This window comes from Polypterus senegalus, chromosome 7 (assembly GCF_016835505.1).
Source record: "Polypterus senegalus isolate Bchr_013 chromosome 7, ASM1683550v1, whole genome shotgun sequence".
NCBI classification, from domain to species: domain Eukaryota; kingdom Metazoa; phylum Chordata; class Cladistia; order Polypteriformes; family Polypteridae; genus Polypterus; species Polypterus senegalus.
In genome coordinates, this window is record NC_053160.1 from 34,042,779 (window position 1) to 34,062,738 (window position 19,960).

The 19,960-nt window shown below is 36.6% G+C and overlaps 1 protein-coding gene across 2 annotated transcripts in view; it reads right to left on the bottom strand.

Moving 5' to 3' along the window:
* Positions 1–3,010: 3,010 nt before the first annotated feature.
* The window catches only part of tnpo1 (transportin 1), a 157,158-nt gene continuing 140,208 nt past the window's right edge, over positions 3,011–19,960 (bottom strand). The window contains exons 21-25 of one of the 2 annotated variants that reach the window (XM_039758464.1): positions 15,282–15,357; positions 14,028–14,127; positions 13,129–13,203; positions 11,913–12,052; positions 3,011–6,976 (exon numbers count right to left, since the gene is read on the bottom strand). In XM_039758464.1, the coding sequence (XP_039614398.1) occupies positions 11,945–12,052; positions 13,129–13,203; positions 14,028–14,127; positions 15,282–15,357 (359 nt within the window). In that variant the 3' untranslated portion in view covers positions 3,011–6,976; positions 11,913–11,944. Of the gene's footprint in view, positions 6,977–11,912; positions 12,053–13,128; positions 13,204–14,027; positions 14,128–15,281; positions 15,358–19,960 lie in introns of those variants that run through there. The other variant, XR_005634296.1, reaches the window with a different exon arrangement.

Consider the following 19,960-nt stretch of genomic DNA (forward strand, 5'->3'; position numbering starts at 1 on the left):
GTGTATCTGTACATCGTTCTACAATTCAGCACAATTTGCACAAAGAACATCTGTATGGCAGGGTGATGAGAAAGAAGCCCTTTCTGCACTCACGCCACAAACAGAGTTGCTTGTTGTATGCAAATGCTTATTTAGACAAGCCAGATTCATTTTGGAACAAAGTGCTTTGGACTGATGAGACAAAAATGGAGTTATTTGGTCATAACAAAAAGCGCTTTGCATGGCGGAAGAAGATCACCACATTCCAAGAAAAACACCTGCTACCTACTGTCAAATTTGGTGGACGTTCCATCATGCTGTTGGGCAGTGTGGCTAGTTCAGGGACTGGGGCCCTTGTTAAAGTCGAGGGTCGGATGATTTCAACCCAATATCAACAAATTCTTCAGGATAATGTTCAAACATCAGTCACAAAGTTGAAGTTATGCAGGGGTTGGATATTCCAACAAGACAATGACCCAAAACACAGTTCAAAATCTACAAAGGCATTCATGCGGAGGGAGAAGTACAATGTTCTGGAATGGCCGTCACAGTCCTCTGAATTGAATATCATCGAAAATCTATGGGATGATTTGAAACAGGCTGTCCATGCTTGGCAGCCATCAAATTTAACTGAACTTGTGAGATTTTGTATGGAAGAATGGTCAAAAATACCTCCATCCAGAATCCAGACACTCATCAAAGGCTATAGGAGGCATCTAGAGGCTGTTAGATTTGCAAAAGGAAGCTCAACTACTGTAAGTATTGATATAATATCTCAGTTGGTGTGCCCACATTTATGCACCGGTCTCATTTTATGATGCATGTTGCATATGTACCCCCATCCCAACGCCTCCCACGTTGTTGGCTGCCTGCCTATATAAGGCCGTCCGTCACTCCAGTCTCTACATTCCCTTCCTTGCTTCGCCACGGGATTCACGTCTCCCTGCTGATAACTGCAGCCTTTTTATTTAATCCACGGCTTCTCCGCCGTTTTATTGTTCATTTATTACGATTATAGCTATTGTGTAGGTATTTTAGACTTACTTTACATTGTTCAGGTACCCATTTCCTTTATCGTTCCAACCGTACCCGCATTAACATGTCTATCGAGGTGATCACCATCGATCAAAGAACTGTCACTTACCGAGTGGTTTCCATGCCCGGAGATGGCACCTACCTTTTCCATTCTCTTTGTTACATATTGCACGGCCATATCAGGCTCACTCTTGATATCCGGAGGAACATTGTGTCTTATGTATTAAATGACTGGGACAGGTTCAAGGTGTGGACTGATGACGGTACAGGAGATAATTATACTACACAGGAGCACTAGAAGAGTGAAATACTTAAGCCCTTCACCTATGCATCTGCATGCGAGTTGATGGCTGCCGCTGAATTGTTCGGTTGTCACTTTCAAGTGTACCAAAATAGCCAAATATTTTACACCTTTCGACAACCGCCAATGCCTCTTAAACATCTTAGATTCACAGGTGACGATTTCAGTAGTGGACACTTTGATGTTTATGAATGTTTAAACTCTCAAAAGCTGGATGTGAAGTTATCGATGAAAATGGTTGTGTGCTTACAACGCTTGACAGATGTCGAATGTCACTTCAACACAAGTCCTGCAAATACTGTCGTAATTGAAACAAACCATGAAACTCAAACCGATTATGACAGCAGCAATCCAAGCTTTGAAACAAGATTACTGTTTACATGGTCAACTGTACGTTGCATGCTTAAGAGTAAGCTCAGCGCACAGCTTGGTCATATTACAACCGGAGGGCCGAACTCACAATGTGGTATACAAAGAGATCCTTAACAAATAATTATTGGTATATTTTCCCTCAGTTTAAAAAGGTTTAATTTTCTTCTTAATAAAATTTTAAGGCAGTACTTCGCTGCTGCGAAGCGCGGGTATTTTGCTAGTCTTTACTAAAACCCATGCCAACAATCATATTGTAAAAGGCAGTGTACTGTATACAGAATGAATGCTTACTTATTAAAAGCAATTTAAAAGTACTGCAAATAAATTATTCAAAAATGTATCAGCAGCTGGCCAAGAAAGCACCAGCCTAGAGGTGTCATGACTTTGGGGGGGGACAGTAAAACTTATCCAAGTACTACCCCCCTTACAGATGTGCCCCATTCTCTATATGGTATTTGTGTGTGTCAATTTCACATGCACTTGCGAATCTGCCGATCTCCAAGGGGGATGTGCCCTTCCCTGTCATTTATGAATCGCTGCCGCATGCACCCAAAACTGCCTGGGGTTGTCATGTACCCCGGGGTCAGCCCTGTTTATCTGTTTTAATACTGGTCGTGTTACCTGTGCTGCACAGGAGCAAACTCCTAACACAAAAGCAGCGAGTGTAAGGACTCATAGCTTGACTTTGGATTTTGAGTCTACTGTGGTGCTCACACATCTCAATTATTAAACAACAGTACCACACTGGAGATTCCATGAAGGAAGGCATTTCATTTGAGAGAATGGAGAAAAAAAAAAAGGTTAAAAAAACACTCAAATCGAACCTGTACCAAAAAATACAAATCCCTTTTCCATATGTCATTATTTTTGAAAACCTGCTATAGGGAGACCACATCTAGAATATTGTGTGCAGCTCTGGTGACCACACTAGAAAAAAAGACATAACAGCACTTGAACCTGTGCAAAGGAGAGCAACATGTCATATTCTGAAGGACCTGTTTAGTTTCAAACAAAGAAACGCTGCATGGGGATGTAAGGCATGTATTCAAAGTTTTCAATACACTGATAAAGTAGATCCAACCAAAATATTCCAACTAAATGGAGGAGCCAGGAAATACTTCTAAATACTGAACAAACTATTAAGACATTTAGTTGAAGCAGAAACCCTGACAGCCTTTAAGAAGTATCTGGATGAGATGTTGGGAAAGCTAAACAAACGAGCTTGATGGACTGAAGGGTCTTCTTTCATTTGTCAAATTTCTTATTTTCTTACTCATTTTAATAATTGATTATAAATAATAAACAGCCAGATTCACAATTTCAAAGCTTTATGTAAACAATTTATTACCAACATTGTACATATCCAAGCAGTGATTAACATTCACAACTAATATCTCACTACATCATACAAATGTCATTACAAAATTACTACAGTACAATATATATTCTTTGCATGATCCAAAATATTTGGTGGCCCCAAAAAACTCTTTAAAATTCAGCAGCTTATCAAAAATTAAAACCATTATTTCTATTTAAAATGAAGATCTCTCATGTTTAGCGTAAGTGTGAAGGCAGACTTCAAGAAATATTAGTCAAGTATACACAGCTGAGAGAGGTTGCTGGAGAATGGTTTGAAGGAAACAATTCTAACATTATACAGTAGTAGATGCCATCATGTTGTTCAGAAACACAGTTTCTGGAAGCATTTTTCTCATCTATGGAAAACCCTTCTGCATCCCAAGTTATAGCAGAAAGCAAACGATTACTGTGTCAGATTAGTAGTATCTATATCTGCCGTTTTCCCCTGTTATTTCGCAGGATTTAGCAGCAGGTTTCTAGTAGAGGAAAAGGCAGAGGAAATGCCTCAGTCTGCAGAAATACTTTTATCAACTTGTATAGAGGAAGCAGCTTGTGGTCCACTCCTACTCTAACAGTCTGCACCCCATGGACAAGAGGAGCTTCCACTTGCAACATGTCTTTTTTTAACTTCTATTACTACTTTAACACAATCAGTAGAATTAATGGCATAAATGTTATGCTTTTCTCAGAAAATTGAAAGGTAGAGTGCCATTTTTCAAATTAAATTGTTCTCCACATTCTGCAAAGGACTGCATATTTATTTAGATGAACTGCTTTTGCTGCACCAGCTATTTGACTGTGACTTGGGTACAGAAGTGTTTTATCCATCGTTAGAATCCTTCAAATGGGAAGCTCAAATGGAAAAGGCATATATAAACAGTAAACACTGACCTCCTGAGGTTTCTACAACATAAAAATATTCAAGTAGAAAACTACATCACGTAGCAGCGGCCATATCTGTAGCATAGTACACAAACAGCACTTAATTCAGTGTGTAAGGAGCAGACAAATTAAGCCGTGCTTTTTAGCATGCTTGGGGAGGGACGGAGGGGACAAACAAAATCAAAAACGACAACAATAAAATGTTGGAATGTGACAAGACAAAGCATTACAATTTCAGGCACGTCTACACGACATTCAGAATCATTAGAAACATGTAAACCACAGTTAAATAAACAGTATATATCCCATGATGTTGATGACTCCAAAAGCTGAAATAAATGCATGACACAACTTTAATCCGAAAAGGGATTTGAAAAAAATGTTACGTATCCTATTCATTTTTCTATAATGTGGAACAAATAATGCAGTTGTTCAGAAATTCTTATTTCTTTTTCCCTTACTTAAATGGCTTCCAAACAGTGGAATAGTGTCCACCTCTCTAGTGAAAGATAAAGTGAGAGCGGCAGGGTGAATCTGCATTAATGCCTATTGGATCGCGTCGAACTGTTTGGAGCCAAGGCAGCACCTCCCTTCCTGTTAAAGGAAAGCACATGTTGAGTGTTCCAAAGGGGAAAAAAGAAAGTCTTTCCTCAAATGTAGTTCAATAAAAAAAAAAAATAATAACAAAAGCATGTGTAGATAAAGCAATAGCAATCTGATTATAATGCAGTGGGGAGCACATCCTGAGAAAATGCAGTGAAGCCAAAATAGCACTGAAGTCAAAGATTAAAGCTTTGTTTAAAAGTGTTTCAAATGCTGCTAGCAAGCAATATGAAAATGTGCAAGGTAGGTAGGAAGCAAGGTGAATGCAGGCAAAATTACAGAATTGAACACTCAAACGCAAACAAAAGCAACAGCTCAGCTGAAATGAAATGCAAACATCGTATCTAACATGCACAGGTAGGCCCAAAGACATCAGTGCAGCATGTTATACTATTTATCTATCACTCGCTCATTCAACAAACATGCAATCATTCAAGAACATCAACATATGATGCAAATGTAGGTCCTTCAGTTGCAATAAGCTGCTATGGCTTTAGGGTTTGTTTTGTTTTTTAACCCCATCCCATCTCCCCCAAACCCCCTTTAAATGGGTTAACACAGTTTGAAAAAGAACAGGAAAGGATTACATGTTCGGCTCTGACCAGCAGAGTCATCTTATGGATTCCACAGCTAATCCTCAGCCTCTGCAATGTTCATCATGGGATAGGCTCAGGATAACACAACAACTTCAACTTTCGAGAGAGACTAAAGACCATAGTACCAGTTCAGCTTTTTGATTCACAGTTGTTAAACAAAAAACAAACAAACAAAAAAAATAAAACAACAAAAAACCCAACAACAAAATACACAGTAAGGGAAGGGAAAGGCTAAATATAATTCAGGGTTTATTTAACATAAAAAAAAGCTAAGGAAAGCAGAAGGAAGAGCAGCAAAACAGATGAAACTGGAAACAAAAACTATAATAATCCAACTTTCTCATATAGCTTGCAACTTGCACCCTTTCATATCTCACTAGGGTATGAAGGGCCACCAACATGCGCAGATGAAGTTTAGTACCCTGCTTATTAACAACCATAAGCAACTTTAAGATCATGCTTTGAACAGGAAAAAATAAGCAAAACTGAGTGGGAATAAACATTTATGTATAGCAAACAGTTCATGTCAACTTGTACATTTGTCCTCTGATGCAATCTATTTTTTCTTGTTTAAAACACAGCCCTTAACACAATGACCAACCACATAGCTCTTTGAAGTCTTAGAACCTCTGGTAAATTCACTAGTATTATGTCCATGCAGAGAGCACAACACATTGACAGCACAGAAGCAAGGTTTTCACACAAATATCTGCTTTCCACAATGTGCAGGTTATACACACCACTACTAAATAACCTTAGTCCTAATGTATCCTAAAGATATTCCAAGGCCTTAGAACAAAGGGACTGAAAACTATGTTAAGAGGAAAAAATGTTCAATATAAAAACAAAATACCCAGACTTCTTAATGTTGGGCTATGCATCATTTAACCTTAACACAAAAATTGGTGCAATATAAATGTATAGGTAGACAATCCCCACTCTGATGTAAGAATATCAGGTTTCCCTTTAAAAAAAAAAAAAAAAAGTCCATATCAATTAAATAAAAAAATGTATGTGAATACCTCAAACTGCACATGTTGACAAATGGTTTGGCATTTATGTATGCTTTTAAGATAACCATTTTAACTTCCCTTCACTAATATCTTCAGTATTTATATATAAAAAAAAGATATGCATATGCTTTGATATGCAACAGATAGATGTATAACTGACTAAGTAGGTTGCTTGCCTAGGTCTTGGTCTTAAAATATTACTTCTATATTTTTCCCCATTTTGGTTGCCTACAGCTAATATTTGCCTACTGAAAATGTAAGCAACACAGTGTTTTTTTTGTTTAAACTTCATTGAGTATTATTCTTCATTGCATGCAATTATCTGACCTTTCCCTATGTTCTTATACATTTAATTTTTATATATCCACATTATAAACTTAGTTCATTAATACTGCTTTTTAACCCATCTTTAATTTTCTGTGCAATAATTTCTTTGTCTGTAATTAACTCTTTAAAGCCAATATTTTATAGAAAATATATATTTTCTCCCCGAGGTTTGCTCAAAGGTTTTATATATACATATATATAGTAAAATATATATGTATATGTATACTTTTTTTCTCTAACAATGTGCTGTTGTACTGGACAAAAATCTCCTTTGCTTGTAGCTACTGAGTTGTTAAGAGACAAAAAATTCTGCCCTCAAAGGCTCCAGGTGTTCAAACATTTTCCCCCCTTCAGCTGAACAGCTCAATGACTTACACCTCCCTCCCACCCCCCCAGTAGGGTTGGGATTGTACTGAATGTCCCCACTGATCTACCCTTCCCCCCAGCAAAAGGGTAACATTTTTTTCCCTGGGTGCAGAGGCTCCCCGTTGTCTCCCACAGTGAAAGACCTACAAAACAAAAAAAAAAAGTAAGTTACCTCACTGTACCCCACAAGTAATAACAGCTTTGTCCACACTGCTACATTTTTCATTTAAAAACAGCATCTATCAACGTCTCCGTCCACATAGTATTTTCAAAGCATTTCCCAAAATTATCTTCATCCATACAAAAACAACTGAAACTGGATATGACGTAGATGTTCACTTACTGTACATGGAAAATGCATGCACTGGCAATTTATCACAAAACAGTAGGAACTGGTATCATTTTTGTGTTGTGTATATGTGTGCACAATTCAAACTGCACAAAGCACAATTTGGATGTAAACAGATAAGCAACAAAACATGTGCAATGGAAAGCAACTATGCCATTTCTGCTATGTCAGAATATGACTTTCTTCCATGAAGAGTAACCAGTAAGGGAATAGGACATTGTAATGAGCAGAATTCAATCAGGGAAGGGCTATGTAATAAGCATGAACAAACGAGAGCTCGACTATAGCCTGCTTTTCCAAAAATGTACGTTTTCACCCATCCAAAATAAAATGCTAGTCTGGTGTTTTCAGAAGTATGCAGAGTCTTCAGAAGTCTATGTTTTCTGGATGAATGGTGAAAATGCATTTTTAAACAAAAACATAATAGTGTGGATGTAGCCAATGTGACTGTTAACATACAACTTCTTTAAAGCTTGACTGTTCAATCACATTACAGTGATTCCTCGCTATATCGCGCTTCGACTTTCGCGGCTTCACTCTATGGCGGATTTTAAATGTAAGCATATCTAAATATATATCACAGATTTTTCCCTGGTTCGCGGATTTCTGCGGACAATGGGTCTTTTAATTTATGGTACATGCTTCCTCAGTTTGTTTGCCCAGTTGATTTCATACAAGGGATGCTATTGGCGGATGGCTTAGAAGCTACCCAATCAGAACATGTATTACGTATTAAATAAAACTCCTCAATGATATGTGATGTGCTTCCCGAGCGGTGCTTGATTGTTTGCTTTTCTATCTCTCTCGCGTTTGTTTTGAGTCGACTAGATTACTGCAACGCACTCCTCTCAGGACTACCCAAAAAAGACATAAATCGTTTGCAACTAGTGCAGAACGCAGCTGCTAGAATCCTAACTAGGAAAAGAAAATCCGAACACATTTCTCCAGTTTTAATGTCACTACACTGGTTACCTGTGTCATTCAGAATTGACTTTAAAATTCTGCTTATGGTTTATAAAGCCTTAAATAATCTCGCCCCATCTTATATATCAGAATGTCTGACACCTTATATTCCAAATCGTAACCTCATATCCTCAAATGAGTGTCTCCTTAGAATTCCAAGAACAAAACTTAAAAGAAGTGGTGAGGCGGCCTTCTGCTGCTATGCACCTAAAATCTGGAATAGCCTGCCAATAGGAATTCGCCAGGCTGATACAGTAGAGCACTTTAAAACACTGCTGAAAACACATTACTTTAACATGGCCTTTGTATAACTTCATTTTAATCTTAATTTAACTTAATCCTGATACTCTATATGTTCAATTTCCTCATAATAACTATTCATGGTGGCTCTAAAATCCATACTGACCCCTACTCTCTTTTCTGTTTCCGGTTTCTTTGTGGTGGTGGCCTGCGCCACCACCACCTACTCAAAGCTTCATGATGCTCCAACAATGATGGACGGATTAAAAGGAAGAAGTCTACGTGACCATCATCCTCATCAAGCCCTTCCGTGAGAACCCTAAATCCAAAGAGGACTGTTTCATTTATGTTAGGTAGAATGCCCAGAGGGGACTGGGCGGTCTCATGGTCTGGAATCCCTACAGATTTTATTTTTTCTCCAGCCGTTTGGAGTTTTTGTTTTTTCTGTCCCCACTGGCCATTGAACCTTACTCTTATTCGATGTTAATTAATGTTGATTTATTTTGTTTTATAATTGTGTCTTTCATTTTTCTATTCTTTAATACGTAAAGCACTTTGAGCTACTGTTTGTATGAAAATGTGCTATAGAAATAAATGTTGTTGTTGTTGTTGTCTCTGACATTCTCTGCTCCTGACGGAGGGGGTGTGAGCAGAGGGGCTGTTTGCACAGAGGCTGTTTGCCTAGAAGATACGGACGCTACTCTAAAAATGCTAAAAGACTACCTTCACATTGCTCCCTTCTGTTGTGGCTGCTTTATCGGGGTGCACATACTTAAAAGCCCAACAGCGCGTATTGATTTTTTGATTATTTGCTTTTCTGTCACACTCTCTCTCTCTGACATTCTCTGCTCCCAACAGCGCTCCTTTGAAGAGAAGATATGTTTGTATTCCTTTAATTGTGAGAAAAAACTGTCATCTCTGTTTTGTCATGGAGCAGAGTTTAAACTTTTGACTAAAGGGTGTTATTTCATGTCTAGAGGGCTCTAATAATGTTAACAGTGTGGGAGAGTTTATAAGGGCTTAAAATATATAAAAATAACCATACAAACATATGGATTTTCACCTATCGCGGGGGGGTTCTGGAACGCAACCCCCACGATCGAGGAGGGATTATTGTATACATGTTTCACCATGTTTATGAAATCAGTTAATATTTTTGTACTTCTAAGTCATAGGCCTATGTTGAAAAGTTGATGCATCATGTGGTGTGTTAAACTGCTAAATGCTACAAGGCGAACTTTGTCCAGTGATTCAACGACACTGAAAATGTGTATACTTATTGACCAAAATCAAAGATAGCATCTAGAAATTCAGAGGTGTGCATCATCTGCCAATTCTGAATAAAAAGTGCAGTGCAGTGTACATACAGAGATAGATGCACACTTCAAAAATAATGTCAGGTATTCAAGGAAAAAAAAAAAAAAAAAAAGATATCTTGGATTTATCTGCTAAACTTAAAGAAACCTTAAGACATGTAAAAGAGTTTTGTACCTAACTACACTCCCATCAAAGTGCAGTAACTTCTGTAATGTTTTGTATTGGAAATTCAACTTCTGAGAGATGGCTTATGGTCCAAAAGCAATGGGCATGATACTTCTAAATCAACATTATGTACAAAATATGAATACTGACTAAAAAAAAACTTTTTTTCACTGATTAATTAAGTTCAGTTTAAGGATTCAATGAGTTTTAAGAGGCAACATTAACTAGGAAAACTAAGGACCAAATTAGCAAATGATGCTCACAGATCTTAAACTAAATTTAATTAATCACAGTGTGACTTTAGTAAAGGTTGAATGGTTTTGCTTTTTTTTTCCTATTTCTCCTTTGTTTTTCCATATTAATTATGAAGTAAATGATTACACAAAGGTTTGCTATATAGCACATTACACAACTTGTATTTAGAAGGGATGTCAAACTTGATGGCTATATTTGCAGATCTTGTTGCCTTAGTATGTCAGATTAAATGACTAGTATTCAGAGTAAACAACAAATTACACAACTCCCTGGACAACACATTCAACACAGGTTCACATTCCCAAAGTATCGCCCTTTCCTCTGACAGCCTATAATGTTCTGCCTGACAAAACTGGCAATGTAGATTCAGCTGCAAATCTTGGCCTTTTCTTCTTCTGTCATGGTATGAAAAACACACTACACCAGATCTAAAATATGTTTTCCTCATTTTGTTGTAGCTGCATTATATGTGTTTTATTCCCAGAGGAGTGCCGTTTTGTTCTCAGCTCTCTCACAGAGCCCACCCTCTACGACTTAACACAAAACCATGTCTGATTTTGTTGGGGAGAGTCACAGACTGGTTGGAATGAGTTTGGTATGTCACACTACACAACTAAAGGTCAAGCGAGTACACCACAACTATCTACACAATTCAGCTAATAATAATGTCAAATGTGTCAGGATGTGCTTAATGGATCAAGCATAATGAAAACCTTTTATAAACAGAGAGAGACAGATAGCTACCTTTGACATCAACAGCTGCAAAATTTGGGAGATAAGAAAATGAAATACATTTTAAAGATTGCTCAAACTTCGTGACACCCACAAGATGCATGTGTACTGCAGACCAATATGAAAGAGAGTTATAAAAAAGACATATACAAGTTGTATGAATGAAACTATGCATGTCATACATGCTTCACCACATCTAGTTACAGATGGGGTATTACCTAGATGTCTGAAGAGCTACATACTGTCTGAACTTTAAATCCTACTTTGGTTTGGGGAAAAAATAAAAAATACATTTGACCAAAGAACATAGCACTGTTATATTTCATTATAGTATTTCGCATAACCGACACTAGGCCCGCTTAAGTATCCACCGCAAAAGCCTACGTTTTCCATGTATGCTTCTCAAGAATGTGTATAGAGTATATTATTTAATGGGTATAAGAACTTGAGGATGAAGTATGATTGCAGCTAGTAAACTGAATTAGTCAAAGATACAAACAAACAAAGGAGAAATATCAGAGATTTATCAGTAACATGGTAACAGTGATTGACAGTCATTTCAAGGTAGAATCACATGAACATCCACACTCACAAAGGGACACTTTGGAGCCACCAATCAAAATCAATGGATTCTTTACTACTATAATATATGAAAAGAAAGCACAGGTACCATAAAATCTGATAAAGATGTAGGGAGAACATATGAACTGCAGTGACTGTGTTGGGTTTCAAACAAAGCCTCCTGTAGCAGTGAGGCAGTAGTGGTGCTGTTCAGTAATACAAATGACCATTACAAAAATTGTATTACACAATAGGTTAAAATCTGCCAAATGTGGTGAAATGATTAAACCAAGAAAATATGTGGAGTGTTTTGTTTTTGATGGGGTCGCTCCCCATTTTACACGAATGCCTTTGTTTACATCATGTTAATAACGAGGGGTTTTAACTTAATGTAAACAGTTGAATACAAGTAAACAAATTGTTTTCCAATAACCAGAGATGTTAAGTAACAGCTTCAATCGGTTAATATAACTCACCATGTTTCCTCATATACTTACCGATAACAGGACTGCCACTACAGACTATGTTGTTATACTCCATAGTATGCTGCAAGGCGCTCCTTCAGAGGAATTGGAAACTGGTCAGAAAATTGTCTCCAGTTTTCATCCCCAACCTGATTTTTAAATCCATGTAAAATCTGAAGAAAAAAAATGAACATCCAAAACATAGTGAGAATATGGAAACTACTTAGAAAGTCACAGTCATTAAGGCAACATACATTACATTGCACAGAACACTTATTAATGCTTGTGTGAAACTGGTGCAATTAAAGCATTTAATCAAAACAGCTACAAGCATATATTATTGGCTTTGAACTAACCTGTACTCAGTGGATTTTTGTAATGAAAATATCTTTTTACTAGTTGCTATTTGTCTTCTGAAACATTTTTATGATGAGAAATTGTCTAACTGTTGTACCAACCTGATCAACAGGTAAGGGAAATATCTGGTGGTGGCTACTGCTGCTAAAAGCGGTTCTCCAGTTACTGAATACAAGAGTTAAGATATATTTTTCCAGCCTGAACTTTGAACATTTAAACAACTTATATGACAAGTAGTTGGTGAATGTGTCTTATTATGGATTTGTGAACACTAAGGATTTCTGTAGCGTCCTCCAGCTTTATGTGTAACCACAGTTCTTCTTCTAAGGTCCTCTGATATTGATTTTCATCAGACGATGACTCACAAGAAAAGATCCTTAGTCAGAAATGAAATTATGTGTGCCTTTATATAAGACACAGCAACTACAAATGGCTTTTGGAAAAGTCATTAGTATTCACATAGTTTTTCTAGCCTAGGCTGTAAACGTTTAAACGATGGATTCAATACTAAGAAATAGAAGTACTACCGCTTGAGTTTTATCTGAGTGCTATTATTTTAAGCATATTGGGTACCACTTTATAACAACTTTCATTAATAGGTTAACATAATATAATGCTTGTTTATGTCTTTACACATAATTTATTCATTAATTTTGCATTACCTAAACAAAAGCTGAAACTATTCATCCATTGTTATCAATGAAACTAATGTAAATTATTTTAAAGTTTTTCCGCAGACTATGTTTGTCTATTATAGTGACTAAATTGAAAAATCAGACAATATTGTTATAATAGTTAATGGAGAAATCAACATAATTCTAACTATACTTTCTTGCATTTTTACACATTAGACACTGGAAAACTCTTATAACAAAAAATTTGTTGCATTTACCTTATAGAACATATCACGTAGGTCTTCTTTTGGACTAACCCATGATGCCACAGCATCACAGAAAAATATGAAATCCTACAAGATAAAGTATTTCCATTTGAGGAAAGAATTTGACCAACATAAAAAACACTGGGTGTTTTAAGACTTAAATTATAATAAATACAGTACTTCCTAATAATCACACTGCAAACTCCTGTAGGGCCTGCTTCCATAGTCATAATCACAATTCAGTACAATAAATTAAATCAAAAACACCTGGAAGCAAATGAGTATAAACCGTTTTTCTCTATGAAATCTTGTCATCAGATTGAAAGTTGAAATTACCATAATGCATCATCTGCAAATATGTGAGCACTGGAGAGGAGTATACGAATGAAAGAGTATTAAACATCACAGGATTTTTAAAATTTGATTAACAGGAGTTACTTGGGAAAGTGATGGTTTGCCAATTGCTACATTTACCATGATGATTACAGGTGCCTTTAATCTTTGCACATAAAAACAACTTTTTCATTTTATTTTACATCATGACTGAAGTTAATTGCTTATGTGCTTATCAGAATTAGAAAACTGCCCCATCATATTTGCAGTAAAAATTTGGGGTACAAGATTATGTTACATAAAAGACACCAGAAAAACTACTGGTACTTCAACACTGGTAAGAAAACCTTATTACAAACTCATTGCAGCCATTTAAAATTATAAGCTTCTGAAGGTATGTGGTAGATATATATGTGCAGTTTTAACACAACTTTCAATTTTTTTTTTTTCTAGAATATGTGGACATCTATATTCTGTCGTGTGGTTGAATTCTAAAACAGATTTAACTTTTCATTTCACTTACAGCACAGCCCCTAACTAGCATTTAAATGAGAAACATTAAGAAATGATCACCTGACCTGCACAACTCCTCCTGGATTTACACTAATCATTGTACAGATTCCTCGAAAGGCTGAATCCTTTTCCTCATTGTCCCTTATGTTCCGCAATGATGTACACCTATATTTGGAAATGAATGAATTTAACTGTATGGAACATGTCCTTCTAAACTCACACAGAACTGTCATTAAAATTACCACCAGGGAAATATATATATATATATATAGCATATACAATATATACTCTCATATATAACTCTATATATATATAGTTTTATATATATATATATATATATATATATATATATATATATATATATATATATATATATATATATATATATATATATATATAGTTTTATATATTTATATTTTAAACATAAAAATACATTTTTTTTTTCCATCAAACAAAAGGTAATTAAGAATACATCAACAGCACCCTCCACAATTCACTGAGATTACTAATATCAAAAAAATATACTCTCAAGCAAAGTTTATTAATAAACATTATAGACTTATTTATATTTTAAAGAAATATCAATAAAAAAACCTGCGTTGGAACAACACACTCTCTTGATTCTTGAATTAGTTGCATGATTTGTGCTTTTTTTTTTTTTTTTAAACAGAACAACAAAGAATACACTTGATTGTCATGAGAATCAACGTAGAAATCAAAAGCTTACCAAATACATGGAAGCCATAAAATATTTACATATTAAGGAGAAAAGCATGTACATTCATGAATAACACCTATTGTTCATTTATGGAGTTCAGGTATGGAGAAGACCTCAATATAGACACAGATTATTCTTTTAACCCAGAAAATGATTATAATTTTTGTTTTGGTAACTTTTTTTTTTTTCTCTCTCCTATATGAGGTAAAAACATTGAAGGTCTGAAGCATTCAAAGATAAGACACATGCATCAGATAATTGTTCCTTTGGATTGTAATACTCTCTCTCTCTATGCCATTTTATTAGGCCTTTCGTACCAGCAAGCATGTGACCATTTTTATTCCATGCATTAGTTGTTAGCAACAAATACAACAACAAAAATAAATATATACATGAGGGTGCTACTGAAGTGGGGGAGAAAAATAATCACAGACCTAAAAAGGACAAGATTAGTAACATGGTTGGCAATGATCAAGGACTGTGATACTGTAATTAACTGAAAATTTTCTCAGATAGAGACAGAAAGGAGAAGAGAAAGAAGGAAAGAGAATGAAAGAGTGAATAGGAAAATGATTTAAATAAAAGATTGAATAATACACACCAGGGTCTTATAAACTGCTGTATCATGGGAGCCACCTCTTGAGGACAAACGTAACCAAGACGACCAATTGTTATTGCTAAGGTAACGCAATCACGGTTATACACCACCAAACGCCAACCAAGACATGAGCAAATGAGGGGGAGGAGAAAAAAATAAAGAAAAAAAACAACAAATAACTCAGAAACAGAAATCAACAGAATTTGTGTATGATAATAAACATAAGATTTCACTAGTGCTGATTACCACTGCCCCAGACAGAGGGGAGTGTTATATATGGTACAATTTAAAAAAAGAAACAAAACATTTAAAAGAGGAGACTGTAAAGCCTTATTTAGAGAAGATGGATCTATTTTATCTGTTTAATCAATGGTTTAAAATTAAGCCATACTTAAAAATTTGGCCATTAATAACATTCTTGGCACTCCACTACAATCCTTACTTTTCACCCTAAAAAATTTGTTCAGGAAAAGAATTACTAGCAAAAAAGATGGATAATTCTCTTTTGATTGTCAACAAAAAGTCTTGATTAATGTATTTTTAACTCTAAAAAAGTTCATGGTGCTTTCTCAGTCTTCTCCCTTAAACTTACAGAACGGTAACTGTTTCATAAGAAAAAAATAAATGGTTTAAGGATTACTCCAAGCCAGCTATATGGAAGACAATAAAATCCAGCCGATTCATATGAAGCAGAGTAGGGAAACCTAGGTTTAAAAGACACAAACTATGCAACATTCTCATTAAAAACAGGCATTTTATGAACAATCCAATGAAACATGCAAAAAAGCAGATGAATGCTCATTAGAATTAAGTTCACTGCAGGATATGCTGATCCCAAAATCTGTAAATGTACAAGCACTATAATGTTTCAGTATTACACTGGTTGCAAAAAAAATTATTATAGGGTCAAAATGTATAACTGTGTAAAATTAAGGGGTTCTTATTACAAGGCTTTTATCTAAAACCACCTTCTTCATAAATCAAGATATTGAGCTCTCTTTCATCTAATGCAGTACATATAATAAACTGCAGCCCCAGCTCTCTCTTATATACTGTATATTTCTCTTCTGGTTTGTCCTGCTTCCTCTTCAGACCCGGTCCGGTCGAACCCCCCAACACCACATTTGTCGATCTCCTCTTCAAAACCCTTCCCCACACTGCCTGCAGCCTCCCATACACCCTCAATGCTGTTTTTCTCGATTCTGATTCCTCCTTTGGACTACCGCATTCCCCGCTCCTCTCTCATGACCCCATTGGTGTCACGTTACCACCCTATATCTAGCCTGACCTCGTGATCTTTCACTTCGGTCATATGTGCGCCTGGGAATCTTTTCCGTAGCTTGCTACAGAAAGGTACTCTGTCGAACAATGGCATTGGTTTTGCTCTTTGCTATTTTCGTTATACTGCGACAGTTGTTTTCTAAGCCTTTGTTATAAAATGAGCGACAGTATCTTCTAAGGACAGACGTTTGCAAAGATTTGTGTTAATCTACAACAACCAGTCTTCAGCCACGATCAGTTGTACGTGGCTTTTTCTAGGGTTAGATCTTTAGACTCATTATTTGTAGTCTCCAGCAAAACACCTGTTCACAACTGCATCTTTCAAGGAGTATTTCTTTCTTCTTGATTTCTGAATTCCCTTCTCACCACTTTCTGTTCCTATTCTTGGCGTTGGCTAGTTACTAAATATGCTGTCAAAGAAAATGTAAAATCTCAGAAATCCAAAGTAAGTGTGAAGGTGTTAGAGAGAAATGATGCAGCAAATTTACAGTACTGAACTATGACTATGAAAGTGGGACCATAGGAGTTGGGTACAAAGAAGGGGCCATTTGAATTTTCATAAGAAAATAAAAATATTGACTGAATATCTACAAGTGAGCTATGCTCATAATGTACCATTATTTTTGACAACATTAAACTCGAAATCTGGATATACTGCATGCATGCATATATATATATATATATATATATATATATATACACATATATATATATACACATATATACATATACATATATATATACATAAACATATACATACACACATTGTAACAAAGGCGCTATATAGGCGCCTGACCCGACACAGAAAGACACGGAGGCATGTATAAAAAGTACAAAGACTTTTATTTTCTTCAGCTGTGGGACACGTCTTCTCCATGCCACACAGCCCAAACACAGTCCCAAAGCACAATAAACACAACCAATAATCCTTCTTCTCTACCACCACTCCTCCTCAAGCTTAGTCGTCCTCCTCCTCCCAACCCTGGCTCCTCGAGTGGTGGTGGCTGGGCCCTTTTATAGCCCACTCGGAAGTGTTCCAGGTGATTAACCACCTGGTCCTAATTGCACTTCCAGGTGGGGCTGAAGACTCGTCCAGCTGGGCTGTGGGAAGCAGACAGCCCCTCCCCTAGCGGCCACACACACACACACACACAGCCTTTGCCATGAAGCTCAAAATTGAGCTCAGGTGCATCCTGTTTTCCATGATCATCCTCAAGATGTTTCTGCAGCTTAATTGGAGTCCACCTGTGGTAAATTCAGTTGATTGGACATGATTTGGAAAGGCACACACCTGTCTATAAGGTCCCACAGTTGACCGTTCATGTCAGAGCACAAACCAAGCATGAAGTCAAAGGAATTGTCTGTAGACCTCCGAGACAGGATGTTTCGAGGCACAAATCTGGGGAAGGTTCCAGAAAAATTTCTGCTACTTTGAAGGTCCCAATGAGCACAGTGGCCTCCATCATCCATAACTGGAAGCAGTTCGAAACCACCAGGACTCTTCCTAGAGCTGGCTGGCCATCTAAACTGAGCGATTGGGGGAGAAAGGTCTTAGTCAGGGAGGTGACCAAGAACCCAATGGTCACTCTGTCAGAGCTCCAGATGTCCTCAGGACAACCATCTCTTCAGCAATCCACCAATCAGGCCTGTATGGTAGAGTGGCCAGACGGAAGCCACTCCTTAGTAAAAGGCACATGGCAGCCCGCCTGGAGTTTGCCAAAAGGCACCTGAAGGACTCTCAGACCATGAGAAACAAAATTCTCTGGTCTGATGAGACAAAGATTGAATTCTTTGGTGTGAATGCCAGGCGTCACGTTCGGAGGAAACCAGGCACCGCTCATCACCAGGCCAATACCATCCCTACAGTGAAGCATGGTGATGGCAGCATCATGCTGTGAGGATGTTTTTCAGCGGCAGGAACTGGGAGACTAGTCAGGATAAAGGGAAAGATGACTGCAGCAATGTACAGAGACATCCTGGATTAAAACCTGCTCCAGAGCGTTCTTGACCTCAGACTGGGACGACAGTTCATCTTTCAGCAGGACAACGACCCTAAGCACACAGCCAAGATATCAAAGGAGTGGCTTCAGGAGAACTCTGTGAATGTCCTTGAGCGGCCCAGCCACAGCCCAGACTTGAATTCGATTGAACATCTCTGGAGAGATCTTAAAATGGCTGTGCACCGACGCTTCCCATCCAACCTGATGGAGCTTGAGAGATGCTGCAAAGAGGAATGGGCGAAACTGGCCAAGGATAGGTATGCCAAGCTTGTGGCATCATATTCAAAAAGACTTGAGGCTGTAATTGCTGCCAAAAGTGCATCGACAAAGTATTGAGCAAAGGCTGTGAATATTTATGTACTTGTGATTTCTCAGTTTTTTTATTTTTAATAAATTTGCAAAACCCTCAAGTAAACTTTTTTCACATTGTCATTATGGGGTGTTGCATGTAGAATTCTGAGGAAAATAAATTATTTAATCCATTTTGGAATAAGGCTGTAACATAACAAAATGTGGAAAAAGTGATGCGCTGTGAATACTTTCTGGATGCACTGTGTGTATGTGTATATATATGAACGTATATACATATACATATATATATACATATACATATATATATATACATATACATATATATATATATATATATATATACATATATATATACATATATATATACATATATATATACATATACATATATACATATATATATATATACACATATACATACATACATATATACATACATACATATATATACACAAATATAAAACTAATTAAACTAAAAATTGCTTCAGTTGTTGCTATCTCCCACTTCCAGGAGAAGAAGCAAACATCCTAAAATACTTTATCTTAAACTGAGGAATACTTTCTTTTACATTTAGTAGTGTCACTCTAGTGTTTGGTAATCTGAGAAATGCAGTACATTAAGTAGACATGTAAAAAGCCTTTTTTAAATTAGGGGATCACACTGTATACTGCTGTGTCCTGGTACCATATGATTTCACAGAAATAAATTAGTCTATTTCAAAACTGATCACAAACATTGATGCTTTTATAAAGTAAAACCCTTTATTATTACACCCTATATACACAGAGACAAATAAATAACTATTTTTATTTATTTTTGCAGAAAAAGAGGAAAAAACTGAACAGCAATCAAGTGCATCACACTTCTGCTGCTTGACACCAAAACATTTTCCATTTTCATTATAGTCATTAGTGACTAACAAATGGAATCAAAACAGCTGGTTGGTTTTCATGTTTATCTAGTGCTGTTGGTTTTTTACTCATCATTAGATAAGTTGATTAAAAGAAAAAAGGTGATAGTCTCTCCATAGCATGGAAAGTGCTCTCCAGAGTCGTACATTTTTGAAAATGCTGGATAGGTGTTTTAAT